This window comes from Chiloscyllium plagiosum, chromosome 11, assembly GCF_004010195.1.
Source record: "Chiloscyllium plagiosum isolate BGI_BamShark_2017 chromosome 11, ASM401019v2, whole genome shotgun sequence".
Taxonomy (NCBI): Eukaryota; Metazoa; Chordata; class Chondrichthyes; order Orectolobiformes; family Hemiscylliidae; genus Chiloscyllium; species Chiloscyllium plagiosum.
The window spans coordinates 60,355,652-60,381,093 of record NC_057720.1 but is presented as its reverse complement, the minus strand read 5'-3'; the positions used below and the strand labels follow the sequence as shown (position 1 = coordinate 60,381,093).

Genomic DNA, 25,442 nt, shown 5'->3' with positions numbered 1-25,442 from the left:
GGCTAGGAACTCTCCAACCACAAGGGATGAACTCGGATTTCACCAGTTTCCTCATTTCCCCTCCTCCCAGCCTGTCTCAGTCAAATCCATCAAATTCAGCACCGCCTTCCTAACCTGCAATCTTCTTCCCGCCCTCTCCGCCCCCACCCCAGTCTGATCTATCACCCTCACCTTGACCTCTTTCCACCTATCACATTTCCGACGCCCCTCCCCCAAGTCCCTCCTCCCTACCTTTTATCTTAGCCTGCTGGACAAACTTTCCCCATTCCTGAAGAAGGGCTTATGCCCGAAACGTCGATTCTCCTGTTCCCTGGATGCTGCCTGACCTGCTGCGCTTTTCCAGCAACACATTTCCACCCCTATATGTGACACAAGACTCAGGACAGTATGGTTAATCACCAAGTAAGCCACTCTCTTGGATAGCAGTTCGGGACACATGCTGGCCTTGCAAGCAATGCCCACATCCCATGAAAGAATTCCCTCCAGTTCTTACATTTTTGTTAACTTTGTGAGTATACACACTTTTATATAGAAACCTTTTTAACCAGGAGTCAGTTTTGCATCTTTTAATTCCTTGGCATATCATACAGTCAGAAATATACAGCTCAGAAACACACCTTTCAGTCCAACTTGTCCATACCAACCATGATATCCTAAATTAATCTAGTCCCATTTTCCAGCACATGGTCCATACCCCTCTAAACCTTTCTTATTCCTATACCCATCCAGATGCCTTTTAAATGTTGTAATTGTACAACCCTCCCTCACTTCCTTTTGGCAGCTCATTTCATGCAGGCATCAGCCTCTGCGTGAAAACGTTGCCCCTTCGGTCCCTTTTAAATCTTGCCTCTCTCACTTTAAACCAATGTCCTCTAGTTCTGGATAATTCCTCCACCTCAGGGAAAATACCTTGTCTGTTTACTCTATCTATGCCCCTCATGATTTTATTAACGTCTATAAGGTCATCCCTCAGCCTCTGATTCAGGGAAAACAGCCCAAGCCTAATCAGCCCTCCCTACTTAAACCCTCCAACTCTGGCAACATCCTTGTAAATCATTTCTGAACCCTTTCAGGTTTCACAATATCCTTCCTACAGGAGGGAGACCAGAACTGCACTCAGTATTCCAACAGTGGCCTAACAGTGTCCTGTACAGCTGCAACATGACCTCCCAACTCCTATCCTCAATGCACTGACCAATAAAGGAAAGCATACCAAACGCTGCCTTCACTCTCCCATCTACCTGTGACTCCACTTTCAAGGAACTATGAAACCGCACTCCAAGATCTTTTGTTTAGCAACACTCCCCAGGACCTTGTCATGAACTGTACAAGTCCTACCCTGATTTGACTTTCCAAAATGCAGCACCTCAAATTTACCTAAATTAACCTCCATCGGCCATTCCTTACCTTATCTTATCAAGATCTTGTTGTACTCTGAGGTAATGTTCTTCACTGTCCAATACACTTCCAATTTTGATGTCATCTGCAAACTTGCTAACTATACTTCTGATGTTCAAATCCAAAACATTTATGTAAACGATAAAGTAGTGAACCCAGCACCAACCAATGTGACATATCACTGGTCACAGGCCTCCAGTCTGAAAAGCAACCCTCCACCACTACCCTTTGTCTTCTACCTTTTGAGTCTATTCTGTATCGACATGGCTAGTTCATATGGGAGACTAGGTAGCAAGGTTAGATCACAAGAAACCTTGTTGAGCGCCTTAGTGAAGTCCATATAGATCGCATCCACCGTTCTGCTCTCATCTTTGTTACTACTTCAGAAAGCTTAATCAAATTAGTGAGACATGATTTCCCACTCTCAAAGCCATGTTGACTATCACTAATCAGTCCTTGCCTTTCCAGATATGAGTAAATCCTGTTCCTAAGGATTTCCTCAAACAACATGGTAGGCTGTTGGAGAAAATGCAGAGGCATGGAATTGAGGGTGATTTAGTAGTTTGGATTAGAAACTGGCTTTCTGAAAGAAGGCAGCGTGTGGTGGTTGATGGAAAATATTCAGCCTGGAGTCCGGTTACTAGTGGTGTGCCACAAGGATCTGTTTTGGGACTGCTACTGTTTGTCATTTTCATAAATGAATTAGACGCAGGCATAAGTGGATGGATTAGTAAATTTGCAGACGACACTAAAGTTGGTGGAGTAGTGGACAATTTGTAAGAATGTTACAGGTTGCAGGGGGACTTAGATAAACTGTAGAATTGGGCTGAGATGTGGCAAATGGAGTTCAATGCAGCTAAATGTGAAGTGATGCACTTTGGGAAGAATAACAGGAAGGCAGAGTACTGGGTCAATGGAAAGATTCTTGGTAGTGTGGATGTGCAGAGGGATCTTGGAGTCCATGTACATCGATCCCTGAAAATTGCCATCCAGGTTGACAGTGCTGTTAAGAAGGCATACAGTGTGTTAGGTTTAATTCATAGAGGGATTGCATTCCGGAGCCACAATATCATGCTGCAACTATACAAAACGCTAGTGCGGCCACATTTGGAATATTGTGTACAGTTCTAGCATTGGAAAAGGTGCAGAGGAGATTTACCAGGATGTTGCCTGGTCTGGAGGGAAGGTCTTCTGGGGAAAGGCTGAGAGACTTGGGTCTGTTCTCATTGGAGAGAAGAAGGCTAAGAGGGGATTTGATAGAGACATACAAGATGATCAGAGGATTAGACAGTGAAAGTCTTTTTCCGAGGATGATGACGTCCGCTTGTACGAGGGGGCATAACTACAAATTGAGGGGGTGATAGATTTAAGACAGACATCAGAGGCATGTTCTTTACACAGAGTGGTAAGAGCATGGAATGCCCTACCTGCTAATGTAGTCAACTCAGCCACATTAGGGAGATTTAAATAATCCTTGGATAAGCACATGGATGATGATGGGATAGTGTAGGGGGACAACTGAGAATAGTTCACAGGTTGGCACAACATCGAGGGCCAAAGGGCCTGTTCTGCGCTGTATAGTTCTATGTTCTAACTTGTCCACCACCGATGTCAGACTGACCGCTCTATAGTTCCCTGGCTTTTCATTACCACCTTTTGTTAAATAGTGGGACCACGTTAGCCAGCCTCCAATGTTCCACCACCCCACCTGTGGCTTTCGATGATACGGATATCTCAGCAAGGGGCCCAGCAATCACTTCTCTAGCTATAGACCAGTGAGCCTGATGTCGGTGGTGGGCAAGTTGTTGGAGGGAATTCTGAGGGACAGGATGTACATGTATTTGGAAATGCAAGGACTTATTAGGGTTAGTCAGCATGGCTTTGTGCGTGGGAAATGATGTCTCACAAACTTGATTGAATTTTTTTGAAGAAGTAACAAAGAGGATTGATGAGGGCAGAGCAGTAGATATGATCTGTATGGACTTCAGAAAGGCATTCGACAAGGTTCCCCTTGGTAGACTGGTTAGCAAGGTTAGATCTCATGAACTACAGGGAGAACTAGCTGTTTGGATACAGAACTGGTTCAAAGGTAGAAGACAGACGGTGATGGTGGAGGGTTGTTTTTCAGACTGGAGACCTGTGACCAGTGGAGTGCTACAAGGATCTGTGCTGGGTCTCCTATTTTCTTTGTCATTTACATAAATGATTTGGATGCGAGTATAAGAGGTACAGTTAGTAAGTTTGCAGATGACACCAAAATTGGAGGTGTTGTGGACAGCCAGGAAGGTTACCTCAGATTACAACAGGATCTTGATCAGATGGGCCAATGGGCTGAGAAATGGCAGATGGAGTTTAATTCAGATAAATGCGAGCTGCTGTGTTTTGGGAAAACAAATCTTAGCAGGACTTATACACTTAATAGTAAGGTCCTAGGGAGTGTTGCTGAACAAAGAGACCTTGGAGTGCAGGTTCAAGCTCCTTGAAAGTGGAGTCGCAGGTAGATAGAGTACTGAAGAAGGCGTTTGGTATGCTTTCTTTTATGGGTCAGAGTATTGAGTACAGGAGTTGGGAGGTCATGTTGCAGCTGTACAGTTGGACATTGGTTGGGCCACTGTTGGAATATTCTGTGCAATTCTGGTCTCCTTCCTATCAGAAGGATGTTATGAAACTTGAAAGGGTTCAGAAAAGATTTACAAGGATGTTGCCAGGGTTGGAGGATTTGAGCTATAGGGAGTGGCTGAACATCCTGTGGCTTTTTTCCCTGGAGCATCAGAGGCTGAGGGGTGACCTTATAGAGATTTCTAAAATTATGAGGGGCAGGGATAGAATAAATAGACAAAGTCTTTTCTCTGAGGTAGGGGAGTCCAGAGCTAGAGGGCATAGTTTTCGGGTGAGAGGGGAAAGATATAAAAGAGACCTAAGGGGCAACTTATCACAGAGGGCGGTACATGTATGGAATGAGGTGCCAGAGGAAGTGATGGAGGCTAGTACAATTGCAACATTTAAAAGGCATTTGGATGGGTATATGAATAGGAAGGGTTTGGAGGGAAATGGGCCAGGTGCTGGTAGGTGGGACTAGATTGGGTTGGGATATCTGGTCAGCATGGACGAGTTGGACCGAATCTGTTGCCATGCTGTACATCTCTGACTCTGTGATATGATGACTCTGTTTGAGAAGTCTGGTAGTCACGCAGAGGATGACATATTTAAATGGAAGTTGTTTTCAACCTATTCTTCAAAGCACATCCTGGTCCTGCGTGCGCACTAATCACTTTGTTTTTTTTTGTTGCCCATGTGTCTCCTGTACAATGCTGAGTAATTAATCATTACAGTTGAACTTTAAGATCTTAGATCGGGCTGGATTATAGTCAATGGGAATCTGGGGGAATATCTAGGACTAGGACTACGGAAGATGTTGTTGTTGATTCTTCATCTCAGCCACAGGATATCACTGCAGAAGGTTTTCAGGGTAGCATCCGAAGCCCAACTATTTTCATATAATCTATCCGAGACCTCCACTCCATAAAATCAGAAATGCAGATATTTGCTGATTGCGTAATGTCCAACACCCTTTACAACTCCTTAGAGGCTGAAGTAGTCCACATCCAAATGCAACAGGGGCTGCATGATATTCAGACTTAGGCTGGTAAGTGACCTGTAATATTCATAATTACAGGCAATGACTATCTCCAACAAGAGAGAACCTAACCATCACACCTTGATATACAATGGCATTGCCATCATTGAATGTCCTCACTATTAATATTCTAGGAGTTATCACTGCTTAGGTGTCTGTGTGTGTTTCTATTTTGGTCTAGGAATTCTGTGGCAACTAACTCACCTGCTTCCCAAATTCTGTCCACAATCCACAAGGCAGTCAGGAATGTGATGAAATACTCTCTATATGCCTGGAAGAGTGATGTTCCAACAACACTCAAGCTGCTACCAACCAGGGCAATGCAGGCTGCCTGACTGGCTTCCAGCTACTACTTCAAATGTTCATTTTGTTCAGCATCAATGATGAGGATCAGTAACTTGTACCATCCACAAGTTGCACTATAGCAATATACCAAGCCTCCTCCAAAAGAACTTTCAACCCTGTAACATTCACCACTTCAACAAAAGAGCTGAAGATACTTGGAAGCACCACTTGCAAGTTAAATAAGAGGGAATGATGGAGGAGTGGTGAAGTGTTAAACCTTCTCTATTCAGGCATTTGTTCCAATGAAATCCACGGAAAACAATCATTATGCTAAAGTTTATTGCGGACAAGAGAAAAGTTAATTATAAACGAGAACTTCAATTTCCAAAGACATTGAAGGTTTGTGTGACAAGTGATGACATTTACAAGCAATTTGTAACATCAATGCCTCAATATATTTAAGGACTAATTTAAGACTTCTGGGTTTATGAAAATTGAATGTTCTCTTGACAGTAATAAGCTGTAGTCTGACTAAATTTTTTTTGGACGAAAATAAATTTCCGTTGAAGGAAATTATACTTGTAAGGCTTATCCTGATGTGTAGTTAAATGGATAATAAGCCATGTATTCTGATTTGATGGCCAAACTAGGTAGAGAGAACAGAAAACTGTTGGAATATCTCGAATGAATTTTGAAACTTTTACTGTGTCCTGGCTGAAGACTAGTGTAGAATGGGCTGTCCATTGTTGTCTTGATTATCAGGACATCCTACAATGGATTTTTAACCAACTTATTTCCCTAATGTAGGTAAGTTATAAAATAAATTGAGATGCTTCCATTAAGTTTTCATATTGGAATAATTTGTACATCAATTTTACCCTAGCAATGGTGATGAATTTTATAAATTTTGCTAGAATTCTTTGTGTTCTTACTGAAAGAGAACACCACTGTACTAGTTGTACTTGGACTTTATTTGATTGATAGTCACTGTTTTATTTGCAGTGTTTCAATTTGATATCCAACTATGTAAGAATTTAACAACTACTCTCTCCTCTTCCCCTTACTTCAGAGTAACATACAACCTGTTAGAAATCCACTTGGACATATTTATGACAAAAGACTGGTTCACTTGACCAAATACACTAGTTGAGTTAGATTCAGATGATTATTGTTTTGTATTTGGATAAGCTTTTCATGAATTGTAACAATAAATTTGAGTCTTTCACTTAGTCCATGTTGAATAATTGCATTCTTGTTCCTTTAATTCGATGTCATCAAATTAATAGGGTTACTGTGATTCAAATGAAGTGGCACATCAAACATCATAATCCTATCTTTTTAAGTGGTTAATTTTGCTCTTTTTCAGAATTTAATTTAATTCTCTAAACTAATTTATTATTATTATTATTATTAATCTAATCTGTGAGCAAATATTGATGGACAGGCTCGTTTCAGCCACTAGATGTCACCAGTTTGCTTATTTAATACTTTTTTTAAAAAAAACTTTAATTATTAAGTCTACAGATCTGAAGAATCTTAGGTTTCTGTGAAAAAAATCTAACTAAAATAGTCATTAACTTAGTTATCTCCTGAATGTCCACAAAAAATATATCTACATATTTTTGGGCAGCACGGTGGCTTAGTGGTTAGCACTGCTGCCTTACAGTGCCAGGAACCCGGGTTCAATTCCAGCCTTAGGCCACTGTCTGTGTGGAGTTTGCACATTCTCCCAGTGTCTGCATGGGTTTCCTCCGGGTGAGCCGGTTTCCTCCCACAGTTCAAAGGTGTGCAGGTCAGGTGAATTGGTCATGCTAAATTGCCCATAGTGTTAGGTGCATTAGTCAGAGGGAAATGAGTGGGTTACTCATTAGAGGGTTGGTGTGGACTGGTTGGGCCAAAGGGCCTGTTTATACACTGCAGGGAATCTTATCTGTCATATCATGTTGGTCACCTGCAGTTTTGTGCACTGCAGTAGAATAAGAAGTGATCAATCTGCAATCTTCTGATAAAAACATGAACTGTTTCAAAGTTGAATTGCTTTTCAATCAAGTCATGCATCCAACAACAGTACAGAAATATTCCTCCTTTACAAGGATTCTGGGTAATCCAAGATGGAGAACGGAAAAAATTGTGGCTGTGAGAGCTTTTTTTTGAGGTACTTTCAGTGTTGGAGCTAATTTCCTTGAACTCTAAGAGCAGTAATTGCTCTTTTATAAGGTGTTGCATTGTTTTGGAACTTTGAGGGGGGGGAAGAAAATCAAAACAATGGCAATTTTAAAAAGGTAAAAGGAGGACAAAGGTAGTGACCACATGGGAAGTGATTCAAACTGAAAAAGAGACTTACACTGCTGTCTGACCCAGCAGTGAATCTGCACTGCTGCTACTTTTGTTGTTTAGTTTCAAGTATGTCTGGACATAAGAGCTTGTTCTATAAAAGATAAGCAAACAGCAAAATTCGCAGTTGACCTTGGAGAAAAATCTGTGGTGGAGTTCAAGCAGGGCAGCAGTAATGTGGCTAGTTTTAAAGTGTAACCTCACTTTGTTTTGGTAAATCTGCAATAGTGAGTAAATTGGGTTATTTTTTAATTCAATGTTTTTATTGAGATCTGTCTCTTGATTAAACTTCAGAAATATAAAAGCATAAGTATTAAGCTAGCCTAGAGCAGTAAGATTGCTATCTTCTGGATCTGTAGATTAAGGTGCAAAGATGGCCTTCAGTAGAGTGTGCATTTCCTATCGGATGTGGGATGTTAGGGAGAGTTTCCATGTTATAATTGTCTGCAGGTGTGTTGGCTATGTGTTTAGTTGTGAATTTGATTGGATCACATGGATCAGGAGGAGTGGCAATAAGAGGCATTGAGGAATTTACAGGAGTTAGGGGGTGTGATGGATGGTCGTTGCAGGTAGGGAGATAAACCCAAGATACAATCAAGTGGATGGGTGACCTCCATGAAAGGTAGGCGAGGGATGCAGGTAGTGCAGGAGTCTCATGTTGAGAATGTGTATAGGGTATAAACAGGTAGGGAAGAGTTAAGTTGAATTTTGTGAAATGAGATTCAGCTGAGCTTTATTCAGATCAGATAAGAACCTGCAATTAACAATGGGGTGCTGGAGGCAAGGGTAATAGGTTAACAAGGTGAAAAAGCATTCATTAGAGCCGTTTAACAGTATTGGAAGCATTCAGTGTGTAAGGTCAGTTTAACAAGGTGAAAAGTATTCATGATGTGAAGGCAGTTAATGTTAAGAACATTCATTGTGTAACAACAAATGGCATAAAGTCTATTGACACTCGCTGATTGTAATGGTCACCCAATCAAAACGCATGTTGCCTTATCTGGATCCTCTTCCCTGTAAAATGACTATATAATTCATTAAGAAACTGCTGTTTGAGAGAGAAGACAGAGAACTCATGTCTTTGTGCACATTGGTGATTGTTCTCCCTCCCTCCCGGGCCTGGAATAAAGATAAAGGAGGTAAAACCATACTATGTCTCCGAGCATTTTGCTTCGACTGAGATGGGGAATGGGTCCTGTGGCTATTCCCGTCTCAAGCCAGTACGCTGTTTTGGAAAATGTTGGGGCTGATGGACACTCGAGGGGATGTAGCATTGACAGCCAGGTTTCTGGTACTGAGATTGGTACACCAGGTTCCAAGTGATCATCTGTGGTAGGGGATTCTCTAGTCAGAGGCAGAGTCAGATGTTTCTGCAGTTGGCAGCAAGATATCAGAATGGTGTGTTACCTCTCTGGAGCCAGGATGAAGGATATCTCTGAGAGGGTGCAGAATATTTTCAATGGAGAGAGGGAGAAGCAGGAGGTTGTTGTACATATTCGAACTAACAACATAAGAAAATAAAATGACGAGAGGGGAGAGAATATTGGACGTTGGGCAGGAAATTAACGAGTACGTTTTTGAGGGTAGTATTATCTGGATTACTCCTGATGCCACGAGTTAGTAGTGGTGGTAGCAATAGGAGGATAGAGCAGATGAATGTGCGACTGAGGAGCTGCTGCAGCGATGGAAGATTCACATTTTTGGATCATTGGAATCTCCTCTGAGGCAGAATTGACCTGCATAAGAAGGACGGGTTGCACTGAACTGAAAGGAGACCATTCAGACAGGGAGATTTTGCTTTGGGGAGATTTGCTTGAGCTGCTGGGGAGGATTTGTAGTAGCAAAGTGGGCAGGGTGGGGAGGTGTGTGAAGGGTGTGGGACCCAGGGAGATAGTGAGGAAAGAGGTCAGTCTGGTGCAGTTAGGAAAGGGAATAAGTCAAATAGTCAGGGAAGGCAGGAACACTGCAGAGAGTGAGGTAGGACTGATACATTGAAATAAATGCATTTAAATTTAAGAGGCCTAACATAAAAGGCAGATGTATTCTGTGCATGATTGGGAACATGATACTCAGGGATGGACAGGACTGGAAGTTTAATGTTCCAGGATACGAATGCTTTATGAGGATAGAAAGGGGAGCAAGAGGGGAGGGTTGAGTGGTTTTTTTGATTAGGGACGACATTACAACTGTACTTAGGGAGGATATTCCTGGGAATACATCCAGCGAAGGTATTTGGGTGGAACTAAGAAATAAGAAAGGGATGATCACCTTGTTGGGGCTCTATAATACAATCCCAATAATCAGTACGAAATTGAGAATCAAATTTGTAAGGAGATCTCTGTCATCTGTAAGAATACTAGAGTGGTAATGGTAGGGGATTTTAACTTTCCAAACATGGTCTGGGCAGAATGGGGTACTGCAGATGCTGGAGATTATAGTAAAGATTAGAGTGGTGCTGGAAAAGCACTATAGGTCAGGCAGCATCGGAGGAGCAGGAAAATTGACATTTCGGACAAAAGCCCTTCAGGAATTCCTGATTAAGGGCTTTTGCCCAAAACATCGATTTTCCTTCTCCTCGGATGCTGCCTGATCTGTGCTTTTTCAGCACCACTCTAATCATAGACTGGGACTGCCATCGTGTTAAGGGTTTAAATGGATAGAGCAATTTGTTAAGTGTATACAAAAAAATTTTCTGATTCAGAATGTGGATGTACCTACTAGATAAGGTGCAAAACTTGACCTACTCTTGGGAAATAAGGCCAGGCAGGTGACTGAGGGGGAGCATTTTGGGACCAGCGACCATTATTCTATTAGTTTTAAAATGGTGATGGAAAAGGATAGACTGAATCTAAAAGTTGAAGTTCTAAATTGGAGGAAGGTAAATTTTGATATTAGGCAAGAACTTTCAAAAGTTGATGGGGGTGGTGGTGGATGTTTGCAGATAAAGGGATGGCTGGAAAATGGGAAGCCTTCAAAAATGAGATAGTATGTTCCTGGTAGGTTGAAGGGCTAGGCTGGTAGGTGTAGGGAATACTGGATGAGAGAAATTCAGGTTTTGGTCAAGAATATGCAGGAAGCATATGTCAGGGATTAAACAAGGATCAAGTGAATTTGTAGAAGAGTATAATGGCAGTAAGACTACACCTAAGTAGGAAATCTGGAGGGCAAAAAGGGGACATGAAATAGCTTTGGATATGGTTGAGGAGAATCCAAAGGGGTTTTGTAAAAACATTAAGGACAAAGGGATAACTAAGGAGAGAATAGGGTCCCTCCATGGTCAGCAAGGCACCTATGTGTGGAGCTACAGGAGATGGGGGAGATACTAAACAAGTATTTTGCATCAGTGTTTACTCTGGAGAAAAATATGGAAGATAGAGAATGTGGGAAAGTAAATAAATAGCAACATCTTGAAAAATGTCCATATGACAGAGGAGGAATACGGGACATCTTGCTGTGGACCAGGCCAGGCCCCTTCAAGACATTTCAAGAAAGTAGCCCAGACTCTAAATTTGTTGTTTTAAGCAGGTGTAAAGTGAATATTCCAGGAGAGATACCGCTGATCAAACAACTTAGTTTTAAACAAAGCAATTTATTTACAAGATCACTGAATGGAACACAAAAGAGAACAGAATACAGAATAACTTAACCTATCTGAAAACCCAACAGATTATCCCTACTTAATGATACTGTTCCCAATACTTGCAACAACCCCCCTTGGCACAAAAGGAAAAAAATCAAACACTGGGTCTTACAGGAGAGAAGTCAGAGAGGATCAGCATGGACCTGCTTCTTTGATCCAGCAGTTTAAAAACTGCCTGACTGCTTTTAGTGAATAGCCAGACTACTTAAAAAAAAACAAATCAAACCACAGAAAAGCTGAGCTAGGAGAACTGGCTACTGTCCTTTCATTGCGCAAGTTTTTTTTAAGGCCTTCTGCCTGAGGCAGTATCTGTTAGCGATAATCAAATTGGCCCTAAAACCCTTCAACTTTGACTTTTCAGAGTATGTGTCTTTTATGACCTCTCTGGTGGGGGAAAAAAAACAAGGACAACGTAACCTTGCTAAAGGAGCAGCATAATCACAATCTTTACATGCATAAAGGTGGATAAATCCCCAGGACCTGATTAGGTGTACCCTAGAAGCTAGGGAACTGATTGCTGGGCCCCTCACTGACATATTTGTATCATCAAACCCACAGTAAAGTGCCAGAAGACTGGTGGTTAGCAAATGTGGTGTCACTATTTAAGAAAGGTGGTAAGGCAAAGCCAGGGAACTATCAACCAGTGAGCCTGACATTGGTGGTGGGTAAATTGTTGGGGTGGATCCTCAGGGACAGGATTTACATGTATTTGAAAAGGTAAGGACTGATGAGGGGTACAATTTGTGCGTGCCAAATTATGTCTCACGAGCTTGATTGAAATCTTTGAAGAAGTAACAAAGAGGCTTGATGAGGACAGATGTGATCTATTACTGACTTCAGAAAGGCGCTCGACAAGGTTCCTCATGGTAGACTGGTTAGCAAGGTTAGATAACATGGAATAGAGGGTGAACTAGCTACTTGGATACAGAACTAGCTGGAAGGTACAAGACAGAGGGTGGTGGTGAAGGGTTGCTCTTCAGACTGAAAGGCCTGTGACCAGTGGTGTGCCACAAGAATTGTTGCTGGGTGCACTGCTTTTTGTCATTTATATAAATGATTTGGATGTGCATATAGGAGGTATGGTTAATAGGTTTGCAGATGACACCAAAATTGGAGGTGTAGTGGACACGGAAAGAGCTGTGTTTTGGAAAGGTAAATCAGGACAGAACTTGTACACTTAATGGTAAGGTCCTGGGGCGTGTTGCTGAACAGAGAGACCTTGGACTGCAGGTTCATAGCTTCTTGAAAGTAGAGTTGCAGGTAGATAGGGTAATGAACAAGGCGTTTGGAAGTTTTCCTTTATTGGTCAGAGCCTTGAGGATAGGAGTTGGGAGGTCATGTGGCTGTACAGGACCCTGGTTAGGCACTATTGGAGTACTGCGTGCAACTCTGGTCCCACTCCTATGGGAAGGATATTGTGAAACTTGAATCAATTCAGAAAAGATTTACAAGGATGTTGCTCGGGTTGGATCTATTTTCCCTGGAATGGTAGAGGCTGAGGGATGATCTTTTAGAGGTTTGTAAAATCATGAGGGTCATGGATAGGGTAAATACATAGGGCTGGGAGAGTCGAGAACAAGAGGGAATAGGTTTAAGGTGAGAGGGGAAAGGTTTTAAAGGGACCTCGGGAGCAAATCTCTCTGAGTGGTGCATGTACAGAATGAGCTGCTAGAGGGAGTGATGGAGGCTTGTAGAATGACAACATTTAAAAGGCATCTGGAAGGGTATATTAATAAGAAGGGTTTAGAGGAATGTGGGCCAAGTGGGACTAGGTTAATCTAGAATATCTGGTCAGCATGGACGAGTTGGGCTGGAGGGTCTGTTGCTTTATATCTCTATGATTCTAAAAGCTTGAAATCCTGTGCCTCTTATCTATCATAGTACACTGATTTAACAGGAAGCTTAATTGGAATTGTGGATTGCACCATGAATCAAAATATTTTTGGGATATCAAAGTATGCATTATTTTTAAAAGCTTATTGCAGAAGTAATTATTTGTAAGAGTGATTCATTGAATTTTTAACACTCTTGACTTCATTAGATATTAAGCTGTTGCAGGTGCTAGGTAGTTCTTAACATGCATTACATTTTGTATTGTTCCAGATGTATGATGTGAGTACTAATAGAATCTGTTTTTCTTTGTGAAAGGCCAATTTTAAGTTTGCATAAACAATTGAAGCAATAGTCCAGTACTAGTGCCATGTATTGTGATTGTTGTTGGTCTTTCGTGCCACCGCAGTCCTAATATGGAATCATTGAACTGTGAATTTAGATATAGTTAGGACATGCTTCAACACTTGCAAGGCACTCTCAGACTCATTTCACAAGTGTTTAGATAATGACAGCTGGGAAGTTTTCCATTCTACCATCCAAGATATCTGATCATCTTTCAGCAAAAATTGATATCATTTTAAATATCATGATCTAAGAATCTTATTGCTTTTCTATATGTACAATAAATAGATTCCTACTGCTCACCTTTTTCCGAATTCACAAAGATATTATCCTAGAACTGTTCCCCTCTCTTTTTAAAATAAATGTGCAAAGAACACCAGTAAATGGTTCCAAAGACAGATTGCAAATTAGTATAAGGATCAATTTCGAGCAAGCAGATATTGCATTTATTAACATATGGATTAAACCAAATATTTTATTAATATCTTTGCTTTGACGTACATTTGTACAGTGTGTAATGATGCAAATTGGAGCTGCTACTAGGTGCAGAAAAAGTTAATCAGCCATATGTATATGGAATATGGGGAGGACTAAAACAATTATTGAAAGTTCAGGGGAGATCTGAAGTTGAAAAATGAGTAGATTAGTGGGTAACGTAAAAGAGAGCCAAAAAGTGTGTCTCAAATGTAACTCGTGAAAGGATAATTAAAGGAAGGATATGTTGATAAATGACTGAAAAGGAGATCTTTTTGTGGAAACTGCGATCATGGCTGAGGTCTGAAACAAGTATGTTGTATCTGCCTTTACTGGAGACTCATTAAGCAGAGGACCCAGGCTTAATGTGTTTGGCAAACTTATCACAACAGAAGTTGTGATCTGGAATACCTTGCTTGAAATGTTGTTGGAAACAAGTTCAAAAGTAACTTTCGAAAGACAGTTGAGTGCAGCGATTTACAAGCTGATGAAGAAAGCGTGATGAATAGTTCCACAAAAGAGCCACACTGGGGCAAATGATTCTTTCTGTGCTGTATCATTTGAAGATTGATTGTATTAGAACTTTGGAACTTCTTATTATAAGGCCTATGGTGTTTTGGGCTTTGGAGATGTAAACTTTTAATAACCTCATTTACTACAATTGTATGGTCCAACTCCCATTACAAAGCAGATAAAAATAATCATCTTAGGAAAAGGAGTAGCCCATCAAGTCTGCTATGCCATTTGGTACGACAATGGCTGATGGAATGCTTTGCTAATTACCCACACAATCTCCATAATACTTTCCACCATTGATAATCAAAAATGTGTGGGCGGCAGGGTAGCACAGTAGTTAGCACTGTTGCCTCACAGCGCCAGAGACCCAGGTTCAATTCCCGCTTCAGGCGACTGACTGTGTGGAGTTTGCATGTTCTCCCCGTGTCTGCGTGGGTTTCCTCCCACAGTCCAAAGATGTGCAGGTAAGGTGATTTGGCCATGTTAAATTGCCCGTAGTGTTAGGTAAGGGGTAAATGTAGGGGTATGGGTGGGTTGCGCTTCGGCGGGTCGGTGTGGACTTGTTGGGCCGAAGGGCCTGTTTCCACACTGTAATGTAATATAATCTAATCTAAACTCTACTTTAAATGTACTAAGCCTGAGCTTCCGTAGCTCTCTGTGTGAGTTAATTCCAAAGATTCATCACCTGCAGAGTAAAACGATTTTTCCTTATCTCAATCCTAAATGGCATTCACTTTTTTTTTAAATTGTGCTGCCCTGGTCTGGACTTAACCAAGATAAATATCTTGCCTGCATCTACCCTGTTTACCATCTAATTATATTGTAGATTTCTGCATCACCTCTCATTCTACAAAACTCTGGAGACTGCAGGCTGGGGTTGCCCTATATCTCTTCATAGGACAACATGAAACGGTTCTAGTAAACTTTCGTTGCACTCCGTTGATGGCGTTTATATCTTTCATCAGGATTGGGGCGGGTAAAGGGACTGAGGAAAAATAGGGGATGGGGCTGGGGGAAAGTTAGGTGGGATGGCAATAGGTGGATGCAGGTAGGTGATTGTGATTGGTCAGGAAGGGTGGAGCAGATAGGTGGGAAGGAAGATGGACAGATCAGGTCAGGTCAAGGGGGTGGGGTGAAGAGGGAAGGCTGAACCTGGGATGAAGTGGGGTGGGGGGTGGCGTTGGGAAGATTTGGAAGCTAGTGAATTTTATGTTAAGGCCATAAGGTTGTAAACCTCTGAGGCAGAAGATGACGTGCTCTTCCTCCAGTTTGCGTGTGACCTTATTTTAACATTGGAGGAGGTCCAGGATGGTCATGTCAGGCAAGTGGGAGTGGGAATTGAAATGGCTCGCAACCGGGAGCTGGGATTGATTGGAACATGCAACCCATTAGATGCTTTGTGAACTGCTCCATGAGTGAATGTAAACTACTTGCAGTACAACAGGAGCAAATGGAACTTGTTTAATATTTTAGTTTGGGATCAAGGATGTATCTTGCTTATCTTTTATTTACATGCACTCAGATAGTTTCATCACATTATTTTCCAAGATCTGTTTCGATGTTTCTCTATACAGGTACTGTGAGACCAGATTTAAGGAGAGACAGAATCTGAATAGCAAGTAAGAGTTAACCTTGTAGTTAGACAAATTACTGTAGATGGCTAGATGGTGGGTGCAATAAAAATAACTTTTTAAAACGTTATTTTCAGGTCCATTGATCTCCGAAAAACCAGAAAGATTTAAACAAACACCCTCCACAAACAAAAGTCGTCAGCAACTTCAAAGGGAACGAGTGTTACATCAGTTGCATAGTCGCAGATCAATGGAGCATAATCAAATTGATCCAGGTCAACAATTTTCCAGACTGAAAATGAGACCACCCGAAACTGCAGAGCCTTCATCATCCAAACTAGAACCAAAGGAGGCTCAGAATGAAAGTGAAAAACAAAGTGAAACTAGAGTAAGCCATCAGATGGACACAAACAGAGCCAAAGCATCATCAACATTCCAAGACTACTCAGTCCAAGACTTGTCAACAGAACAGATGAAAGGGGTGGAATTGTTAGTAAGTCTAGAAATAATTGTAAAAGTATCTTTGGAACTACTGGTAGGTCAGTTAAACTGTCACATTAATATCTTCTATGTAGCATTTTGATTGGAAGAGGAGTTAATTATATCGAAGTAAAATGGTTACAAGTTTAACTTCCTAACATAGCAGGAGTAAGTCATTCAAATTCTGAAGCCTGTTCTGCCATTTCGTTAACTCATGATTTATATGCCTTGATTATGTTTAACGTTTGTAGTTTCATGTGCCTCGGTACCTATCCAAAGATTTCAGAAACCTATTTTGAAATCTTGAATTTTTCTATTTTGAATGTTTTTTTGGAGGAGAATGTATTAAATTTCTATGACCTTTGCATAAAGACGATTCCTGGCTTCATTGAGCAACCTGGCTCCAACATTAATCTTACGCCTATATTTATAGATTCTTCCACCAAAATAAATTGTCTCTCGCACTCTTGATTTAACTAACCTATCCTATCCTTAATGATTGCCCATTCAACTTTCATCCTTTGTGATTCAAGCCTAAATTCTGCAATGTTTTTCAGAACTTGTTCATTTTAATCCTACTGATATTCTACAATTGTGCTCAATCCTCTCCAAGCCAAAAGATTCTTCCATGTAATGTAGTGTGCTGATGTGACAACGGAAAATTGGGGAAGGCTGGTCTGCACCCCTTGGTTTCTGCCAAGGAGAGATAGTGCTTCTGAAATCAAGAAATTCAATAGAATACTATTCTGAACTAATCAAGATTACACAGATTTTGGACTTGCACTTTAAGTCCATCTTTTCAATAGACAGCAAACTTGGTCCCCAATTAAGATCTGATTAATAGTACTTTCTCTTGAAACAATAAAGTAAATTACACGATACCTCACTCGCATAAAGCTGGAAATCAAACCTTGCTACTCTTAGAGTTGCCACAAGTTCAATGTTGTCAAACTACCCAAAGTCACTGATGTACTTACCTTGATTGACTTGGGTTAACAGAAAACACAGACCAGGTTCCTGTACTTACCAAGAACTGTCTGTTACAAATATATTCATCATTGAGATGTACAGCACCAGAACAGACCCTTCAGTTCAACTCGTCCATGTCAACCATACATCTTAAATTAATCTAGTCCCATTTGCCAGCACTTGGCCCATATCCCTCTAAATCTTTCCTATTCATATAACCATCCAGGTGGCTTTTAAATGTTGCAATTGTGTCAGCCTCCACCACTTCCTCTGGCAGTTTGTTCCATACACTCACCAGCTTCTGTGTGAAAAAGTCGCCCTTTAGGTCCCTTTTTAAATCTCTCCCCTCTCACCCTAAACCTATGTCCTCTAATTGCAGACTTCCCCCAACCCAGGGAAAAGACCATGTGTCTTTACCCTATTCATGCCCCTCATGATTTCATAAACCTCAATAAAGTCACCCATCAGCGTCTGACGCTCTAGGGAAAATAGCCCCAGCCTACTCAGCCTCTCCCTATAGCTAATGCCCTCCAACCCTGGCAACATCTCGTAAATCTTTCTGAACCCTTTCAAATTTCACAACATCCTTCCGAAAGCAAGGAGACCAGAATTGCACACCGTATTCCAAAAGTGGCCTAACCAATGTCCTGTACAGCCCAACTCCTATACATTATGCTCTGACTAAATCTAAACAAAGAAGCAATTATGGAGTCAACGTATAACTGTCTACTAGTTAAAACTCTTAACCCCTTTCTGAAATGTTGCCACACACTGACAGACACAGACAAAAATAGAGTTAACCGATGGTGCAACAGAAGATACTGAGAAAGCAGTGGGATTGGATGCTCCTTTTGTTTCCCTGGTCTTTTCTATCAGGTTCTTTCTCTTCTTCACAGGATAATTGTTGACAAATTATAAAAATTCTCACTTATTGATTTAAGACTAATAGTTTACAGGAACTGGTATTGAGACTGGCTCTAATGCAACGAGGGGTACGTCTGCTTCCAAGAGATCAATTGTGTTAGGGGATTCTGTAGTCCGAAGTACACACACACGTTTCTGTGGCCAGCAGCGAAAAAGCAGAATGGTATGTTGCTTCCCTGGTGCCAGGATCAAGGGTGTCTCAGACAGTGTGCAGAATGTTCTCACAGGGGAGAGGGGCCAGCAGGAGGTAATTGTCCACATTGGAACCAATGACATAGGAAGGGAAGAGGATGAGATTCTGAAGGGAGATTACAGGGAGTTAGGCAGAAATTTAAAAGGAGGTCCTCAAGAGTAGTAATATCTGGATTACTCCCAGTGCTATGAGCTAGTGAGGGCAGGAATAGGAGGATCGAGCAGATGAATGCATGGCTGAGGAGCTGGTGTATGGGAGAAGGATTCACATTATTGGATCATTGGAATCTCTTTTGGGGTAGAAGTGACCTGTACAAGAAGGACAGATTATACTTAAATTGGAAGGGGACTAATATACTGGCAGCGAAATTTGCTAGAGCTGCTCGGGAGGATTTAAACTAGTAAGGTGGGGGGGGGTGGGACCCAGGAAGATAGTGAGGAAAGAGATCAATTTGAGACTGGTACAGTTGAGAACAGAGGTGATTCAAACAGTCAGGGCAGGCAGGGGCAAGGTAGGACTAATAAATTAAACTGCATTTATTTCAATGCAAGGGGCCGAACAGAGAAGGCAGATGAACTCAGGGCATGGTTAGAAACATGGGACTGGGATATCATAGCAATTACAGAAACATTGCTCAGGGATGGGCTGGACTGGCAGGATACAAATGTTACAGGATACAAATGCTACAGGAATGATAGAAAGGGAGGCAAGAGAGGAGGGAGAGTGGCATTTTTGATAAGGGATAGCATTACAGCTGTGCTGAGGGAGGATATTCCTGGAAATACATGGGTGGAACTGAGAAACAAGAAAGGGATGATCACCTTATTGGGATTGTATTATAGACCCCCTAATAATCAGAGGGAAATTGAGAAACGAACTTGTAAGGAGATCTCCGCTATCTGTAAGAATAATAGGGTGGTTATGGTAGGGGATTTTAACTTTCCAAACATCGACTGGGATTGCCATAATGTTAAGGGTTTAGATGGAGAGGAATTTGTTTAGTGTGTACAAGACAATTTTCTGATTCAGTATGTGGATGTACCTACGAGAGAAGGTGCAGAACTTGACCTACTCTTGGGAAATAAGGCAGGGCAGGTGACTGAGGTTTCAGTGGGAAGCACTTTGGGGCCAGCGACCATAATTGTATTAGACTTAAAGTAGTGATGGAAAACAATAGACCAGATCTAAATGTTGAAGTTCTAAATTGGAGAAAGGCCAGTTTTGACGGTATTAGGCAAGAACTTTGGAAAGCTGATTGGGGGCAGATGTTCGCAGGTAAAGGGACAGTTGGAAAATGGGAAGCCTTCAGAAATGAGTTAACGAGAGTCCAGAGAAAGTATATTCCTGTCAGGGTGAAAGGAAAAGCTGGTAGGTACAGGGAATGCTGGATGACGAAAGAAACTGAGGGTGTGGTTAAGAAAAAGAAGGAGGCATATGTAAGGTATAGACAGAATAGATCGAGTGAATCCTTAAAAGAGTAAAAAGGAAGTAGGAGTATACTTAAGAGGGAAATCAGGAGGGCAAAAAGGGGACATGAGATAGCTTTGGCAAATAGAATTAAGGAGAATCCAAAGGGTTTTTACAAATACAATAAGGACAAAAGGGAGAGACTAGGGCCCCTCAAAGATCAGCAAGGCAGTCTTTGTGTGGAGCCACAGAAAATGGGGGAGATACTAAATGAGTATTTTACATCCGTATTTACTGTGGAAAAGGATATGGAAGATATAGACTGTAGGGAAATAGATGGTGATCTTGCAAAATGTCCAGATTACAGAGGAGGAAGTGCTGGATGGTTAAAGGTGGATAAATCCCCAGGACCTGATCAGGTGTACCCTAGAACTCTGTGGATAGTCACAGATGAAGTGCCGGAAGACTGGAGGTTGGCAAACATGGTGCCACTGTTTAAGAAGGGCGGTAAAGACAAGCCAGGGAACTGTAGACCAGTGAGCCTGACCTCAGTGATGGGCAAGTTGTTGGAGGGAATCCTGAGAGACAGAATGTACATATATTTGGAAAGGCAAGGACTGATTAGGGATAGTCAACATGGCTTTGTGCTTGGGAAATTATGTTTCACAAACTTGATTGAGTTTTTTTTGAAGAAGTAACAAGAGGATTGATGAGGGTAGAACGGTAGATGTGATCTATATGGACTTCAATAAGGCGTTCGAAAAGGTTTCCCATGGGAGACTGATTAGCAAGATTAGATCTCATGGAATACAGGGAGAACTAGCCATTTGGATACAGAACTGGCTCAAAGGTAGAAGACACAGGGTGGTGGTGGAGGGTTGTTTTTCAGACTGGAGGCCTGTGACCAGTGGAGTGCCACAAGGATCAGTGCTGGGTCCTCTACTTTTTGTCATTTACATAAATGATTTGGACGCGAACATAAGAGGTACAGTTAGTAAGTTTGCAGATGACACCAAAATTGGAGGTGTAGTGGACAGCGAAGAGGGTTACCTCAGATTACAACAGGATCTTGACTAGATAGGCCAATGGGCTGAGAGGTGGCACATGAGTTTAATTCAGATAAATGCAAGGTACTGCATTTTGGGAAAGCAAATCTTAGCAGGACTTATACACCTTCATGGTAAGGTCCTAGGGAGTGTTGCTTAACAAAGAGACCTTGGAGTGCTGGTTCATAGCTCCTTGAAAGTGGAGTCGCAGGTAGATAGGATAGTGAAGAAGGCGTTTGGTATGCTTTCTTTTATTGGTCAGAGCATTGAGTACAGGAATTGGGAGGTCATGTTGTGGCTGTACAGGACATTGGTTAGGCCACTGTTGGAATATTATGTGCAATTCTGGTCTCCTTCCTATCGGAAAGATGTTGTAAAATTTGAAAGGATTCAGAAAAGATTTATAAGGATGTTGCCAGGCTTGGAGGATTTGAGCTAAAGGGAAAGGCTGAACAGGCTGGGGGCTGTTTTCCGTGGAATGTCGGAGGCTGAGGGGTAACCTTATAGAGGTTTACAAAATTATGAGGGGCATTGATAGGGTAAATAGACAAAGTCTTTTACCTGGGGTCAGGGAGTCCAGAACTAGAGGGCATAGGTTTATGGTGTGAGGGGAAAGATATAAAAGAGACCTACGGGGCAACTTTTTCACACAGAGGGTGGTACGTGCCTGGAATGAGCTGCAAGATGAAGTGGTGGAAGCTGGTATAATTGCAACATTTAAGAGGCATTTGGGTGGGTATATGAATAGGAAGGGTTTGGAGGGATGTGGGCCAGGTGCTGGCAGGTGGGACTAGATTAGGTTGGGATATTGGTTAGCATAGGCAGGTTGGACCGAAAGGTCTGTTTCCATGCTGTACATCTCTATGACTGTAGGTGTCAGAATCATCCCTTGAATTTACTTGGCAACTGTATTTTTACATTTCTTTGATCAATGCATAATCTATTCAACAAAGTAATTTCATTGTCTGGTTCCGGTCAAAAAGTAAAATTATAAAGAAACATTATAAAGTCAATTTTACTTGTAGGCGCGAGAGATCAAGGCTGGAACAACTGCAGCTAGAGCAGCGATTAATGGAAGAGAAGAATAAACGCAAGAAAGCTCTTCTCTCAAAGGCCGTTGCAGAAAGGTAGGACGTATTCATAAGAGGAAGATAAACTGACCACCTAAATCCCCCCACCCACACGCTAACATGTTTTTATGCTACTGTATGTCTTTAGAGCTAATATGTTCATCAAATTTTGAGGGATTGAAAGGTTAATTGCTTTTCCCCACATTGTCAATGTTGTGAGCAATCTACAAGGTGCACTGCAGAAATTCACCAAGGCTCCTTAGACAGTGCCTTTCAAACTCCTGACTATCCATCTAGAAGGACAAGGGGGCACATGCATGATAACACTAACACCTGCAAGTTCCTCTCCAATCCACTCCCCATTCTGACTTGGGAATATTTTGCCATTCCTTCAGTATTGCACGGTCAAAATCCTGGAATGGCATTGTGGGTCTATGCCAAATATACTGCAGAATGTAGTTCACCACTTCTTCCTTAAGAACAACTCAGGATGGACAATAAACGCTGGCCCAAGCCAGCAATCCCCATAATCCAAGAATGAATGTTTTTTTTTAAATTATGCCATTAATTTAGATAAAATTGAAGCTCAGTACTTTGCCAAGCATAAGCAAAGGAGCCTTTGTCTACCCAAGAGATGGGGAGATCATTAAGAGTATATGCATATAAATAACAATCACTAATTATATTTTGCTAAGTTTGTTAGACTGTTAATTTTGTTTTACTTAAGCATGTTATGACAATTTGTTAGTAGCTATATTTCTTCAATTTTAATCCATTATACTGATCATCCCAGGTCAAAGCGAACCATGGAAGAAACTGTGAAACTGAAGCAAATCCAAAAGGAACTTCAGACCTTGGATAGCTTGTTATCAAATGATGTTAACATCTTACGGAATCGTATTGAAAAGACCAGCTTGGAATATTATCAGGCTAAGTAAGAATACAAATACATGCTTGGTATTGTATAATTTCACTTTTAGTCTCCTTTTTGAGCAATGTTTAAGCTTTTCATCTTGCACTCATCAGAACAAGGATGCAAGAGACATGACTTATCCAGAATGGAAAGACGGTGCTGATTGGTTGCGCCATAATTGGCATGGAGATGCAGAAAGAACAATTAACAGACCAGGCAGGTAGCATAAAAGATTGTGGGAATCAAAATGTCATGACTTTCAGGAATCATTTGTTATAAGTTATCCATTTTTCATCAGAGGAATTCTGCACTGGAGATTCCTGGTCAGGGGCCTTCTTGTTAAGAGTCCATCCAGGAATCCACAAATTAAGCATGTAGAAACCACCCAGCCTTTTGATTTTACAGCAGTGATTGGGCCATGTTCTGTGATTTTTTTTAAAATAATCAGCAGCACAGCCACTATTGACAGCAGAAGGGTAACTTATGTCACATAAGTGTGAGTGTGACATACCAGGTAGGGAAACTTCTTTGGAAAAATTTGGGAGTCAGAGATTTCAGGCCTAAAGTGGGGTCAGGCCACAGAGTCGGGTGATTGAGTCCAGGGAGGGGTACATTTTGAGTAGTCAGTTTAATAGTTGCACAGCAATTAGTGTTTTTTTAAAATTGTCTAACTGTTCCCGGGTAACTATTAAGCTTAACTGAGTCAGGTCATCCTTTTTATTCAATCTTAATAGATTCCAAAGCTTCCACTTGCAGGTACATTGGCTGGGCTGTAGATTCTGACAAGAATTAAATGATTATTTGGCAGCTAAAGCTAATGTTATCACATCAGTTTTGTACCAAATAAAGTTTGGTTTTAAATGATATAATTAAATCCATTGTTTTAAAAGAAGTTATGGAAAATTTGTACCTTTTTAACAAAGGCATATCCAATTTATTGTTTAAAAAATGGGGACTGAAATCGATAATATGACAGGAAGGGTAGAAGTTGCAAGCTGAAGTTTTCCAGTTCGAGGATGAGTTATGGAAAGCTCTTGCACAATCCCTGTCAGATGAGGTTTGGAAAGTTTTGGATGTACAGGTGAAAGAGCTGGTTAGAGCCAGCAAAGTGGAAACTCTTAAAATGGCAAAAGGGTTAGAAACAGACTGGACATGGAATGGAAAAAATGAGATAAGCAAGTCTGTGGGATAAGAACAGGCAAAACCAATTATTCTCTCAGGACAGTCCTGTTAATGAAATCTTGGAGGGAGGTGGAAGTGAACTTTGCAGGGTTAACAGAATCCAACACTGGAGACTGGAGGGAAGAGTTTCAAGATGATTAGGTCACTGATAGTCTTTGAACCAACTTGGTTTGACATTCATTGGTGGTACATAGTTCAGACAGGAATTGTCAGTTTCTCAGTCTCTGACAAAAGACTTCACAAGAAAGATTGCTACCCCTTTTTAGCAGATTAAGTTATCAAGTTAGAGTTGAACATGTTCCAATTCAGAAGACATTGGGTTTGAGTGGGGAGAAGAACATAGGAACAGGCTTATGCCATTAGGCCCATCAAGCCTGCCCCACCATTTAGTACAATTTCGACTGATCAAACATTTCAGTGTCTTTTCCCAACTGATCCCAATAATATTGTACACTACTGGTAATCAGAAATCTGTTCATCTGTAACTTAAACGTACTTAAAGACTGTTTCCACAGCCCTCTGAGGTAGAATACTCCAAGAATTCTCAACCCTCTGAGTTTTTTTAAAACGTCTTCACCTCGAACCTAACTGACATTCCCTTCTTTTTAAATTGTGTCCTTGTTTCTAGACTCCCTAACCAGTGAATTCTGTACCCTGTGTATGTCTTTTAAATATTTGTAGGAGAAAGTGAGGACTGCAGATGCTGGAGATCAGAGCTGAAAATGATCTCCCACGAGGAGGTTGAACAGTTCATCCACTTTACCAACACCTTCCACCCCGACCTCAAATTTACCTGACCGTCTCAGACTCTTCCCTCCCCTTCCTAGACCTCTCCATTTCTATCTCGGGCGACCGAATCAACACGAACATTTACTATAAACTGACAGCAGCTACCTAGACTACACCTCCTCTCGCCCTGCTCCCTGTAAAAACCCCATCGCATATTCCCAATTCCTTCGTCTCCGCCGCATCTGCTCCCAGGAGGACCAGTTCCAATACCGAACAACCCAGATGGCCTCCTTCTTCAAAGACCGCAATTTCCCCCCAGACGTGATTGACGATGCTCTCCACCGCATCTCCTCCACTTCCCGCTCCTCCGCCCTTGAACCCCGCCCCTCCAATCGCCACCAGGACAGAACCCCACTGGTCCACATCTACCACCCCACCAATCTCCATAAACATCGAATCATCCGTCGTCATTTCCGCCACCTCCAAACGGACCCCACCA

The 25,442-nt window shown here is 41.5% G+C and overlaps 1 protein-coding gene across 12 annotated transcripts in view; it reads left to right on the top strand.

Annotated features, from left to right (window-relative positions):
• The window catches only part of gorab (golgin, rab6-interacting), a 46,184-nt gene that overhangs the window by 15,128 nt on the left and 5,614 nt on the right, over nucleotides 1–25,442 (top strand). Inside the window, exons 1-5 of one of the 12 annotated variants that reach the window (XM_043699493.1) lie at nucleotides 7,344–7,475; nucleotides 16,034–16,078; nucleotides 16,168–16,519; nucleotides 22,075–22,176; nucleotides 22,913–23,053. In XM_043699493.1, coding sequence (XP_043555428.1) covers nucleotides 16,281–16,519; nucleotides 22,075–22,176; nucleotides 22,913–23,053 — 482 coding nt within the window. In that variant the 5' untranslated portion in view covers nucleotides 7,344–7,475; nucleotides 16,034–16,078; nucleotides 16,168–16,280. Of the gene's footprint in view, nucleotides 1–7,343; nucleotides 7,476–7,704; nucleotides 7,724–7,794; nucleotides 7,882–8,205; nucleotides 8,277–8,651; nucleotides 8,794–8,856; nucleotides 8,875–16,033; nucleotides 16,079–16,167; nucleotides 16,520–22,074; nucleotides 22,177–22,912; nucleotides 23,054–25,442 lie in introns of those variants that run through there. The other 11 variants (XM_043699499.1, XM_043699496.1, XM_043699498.1 and 8 more) reach the window with 11 other exon arrangements.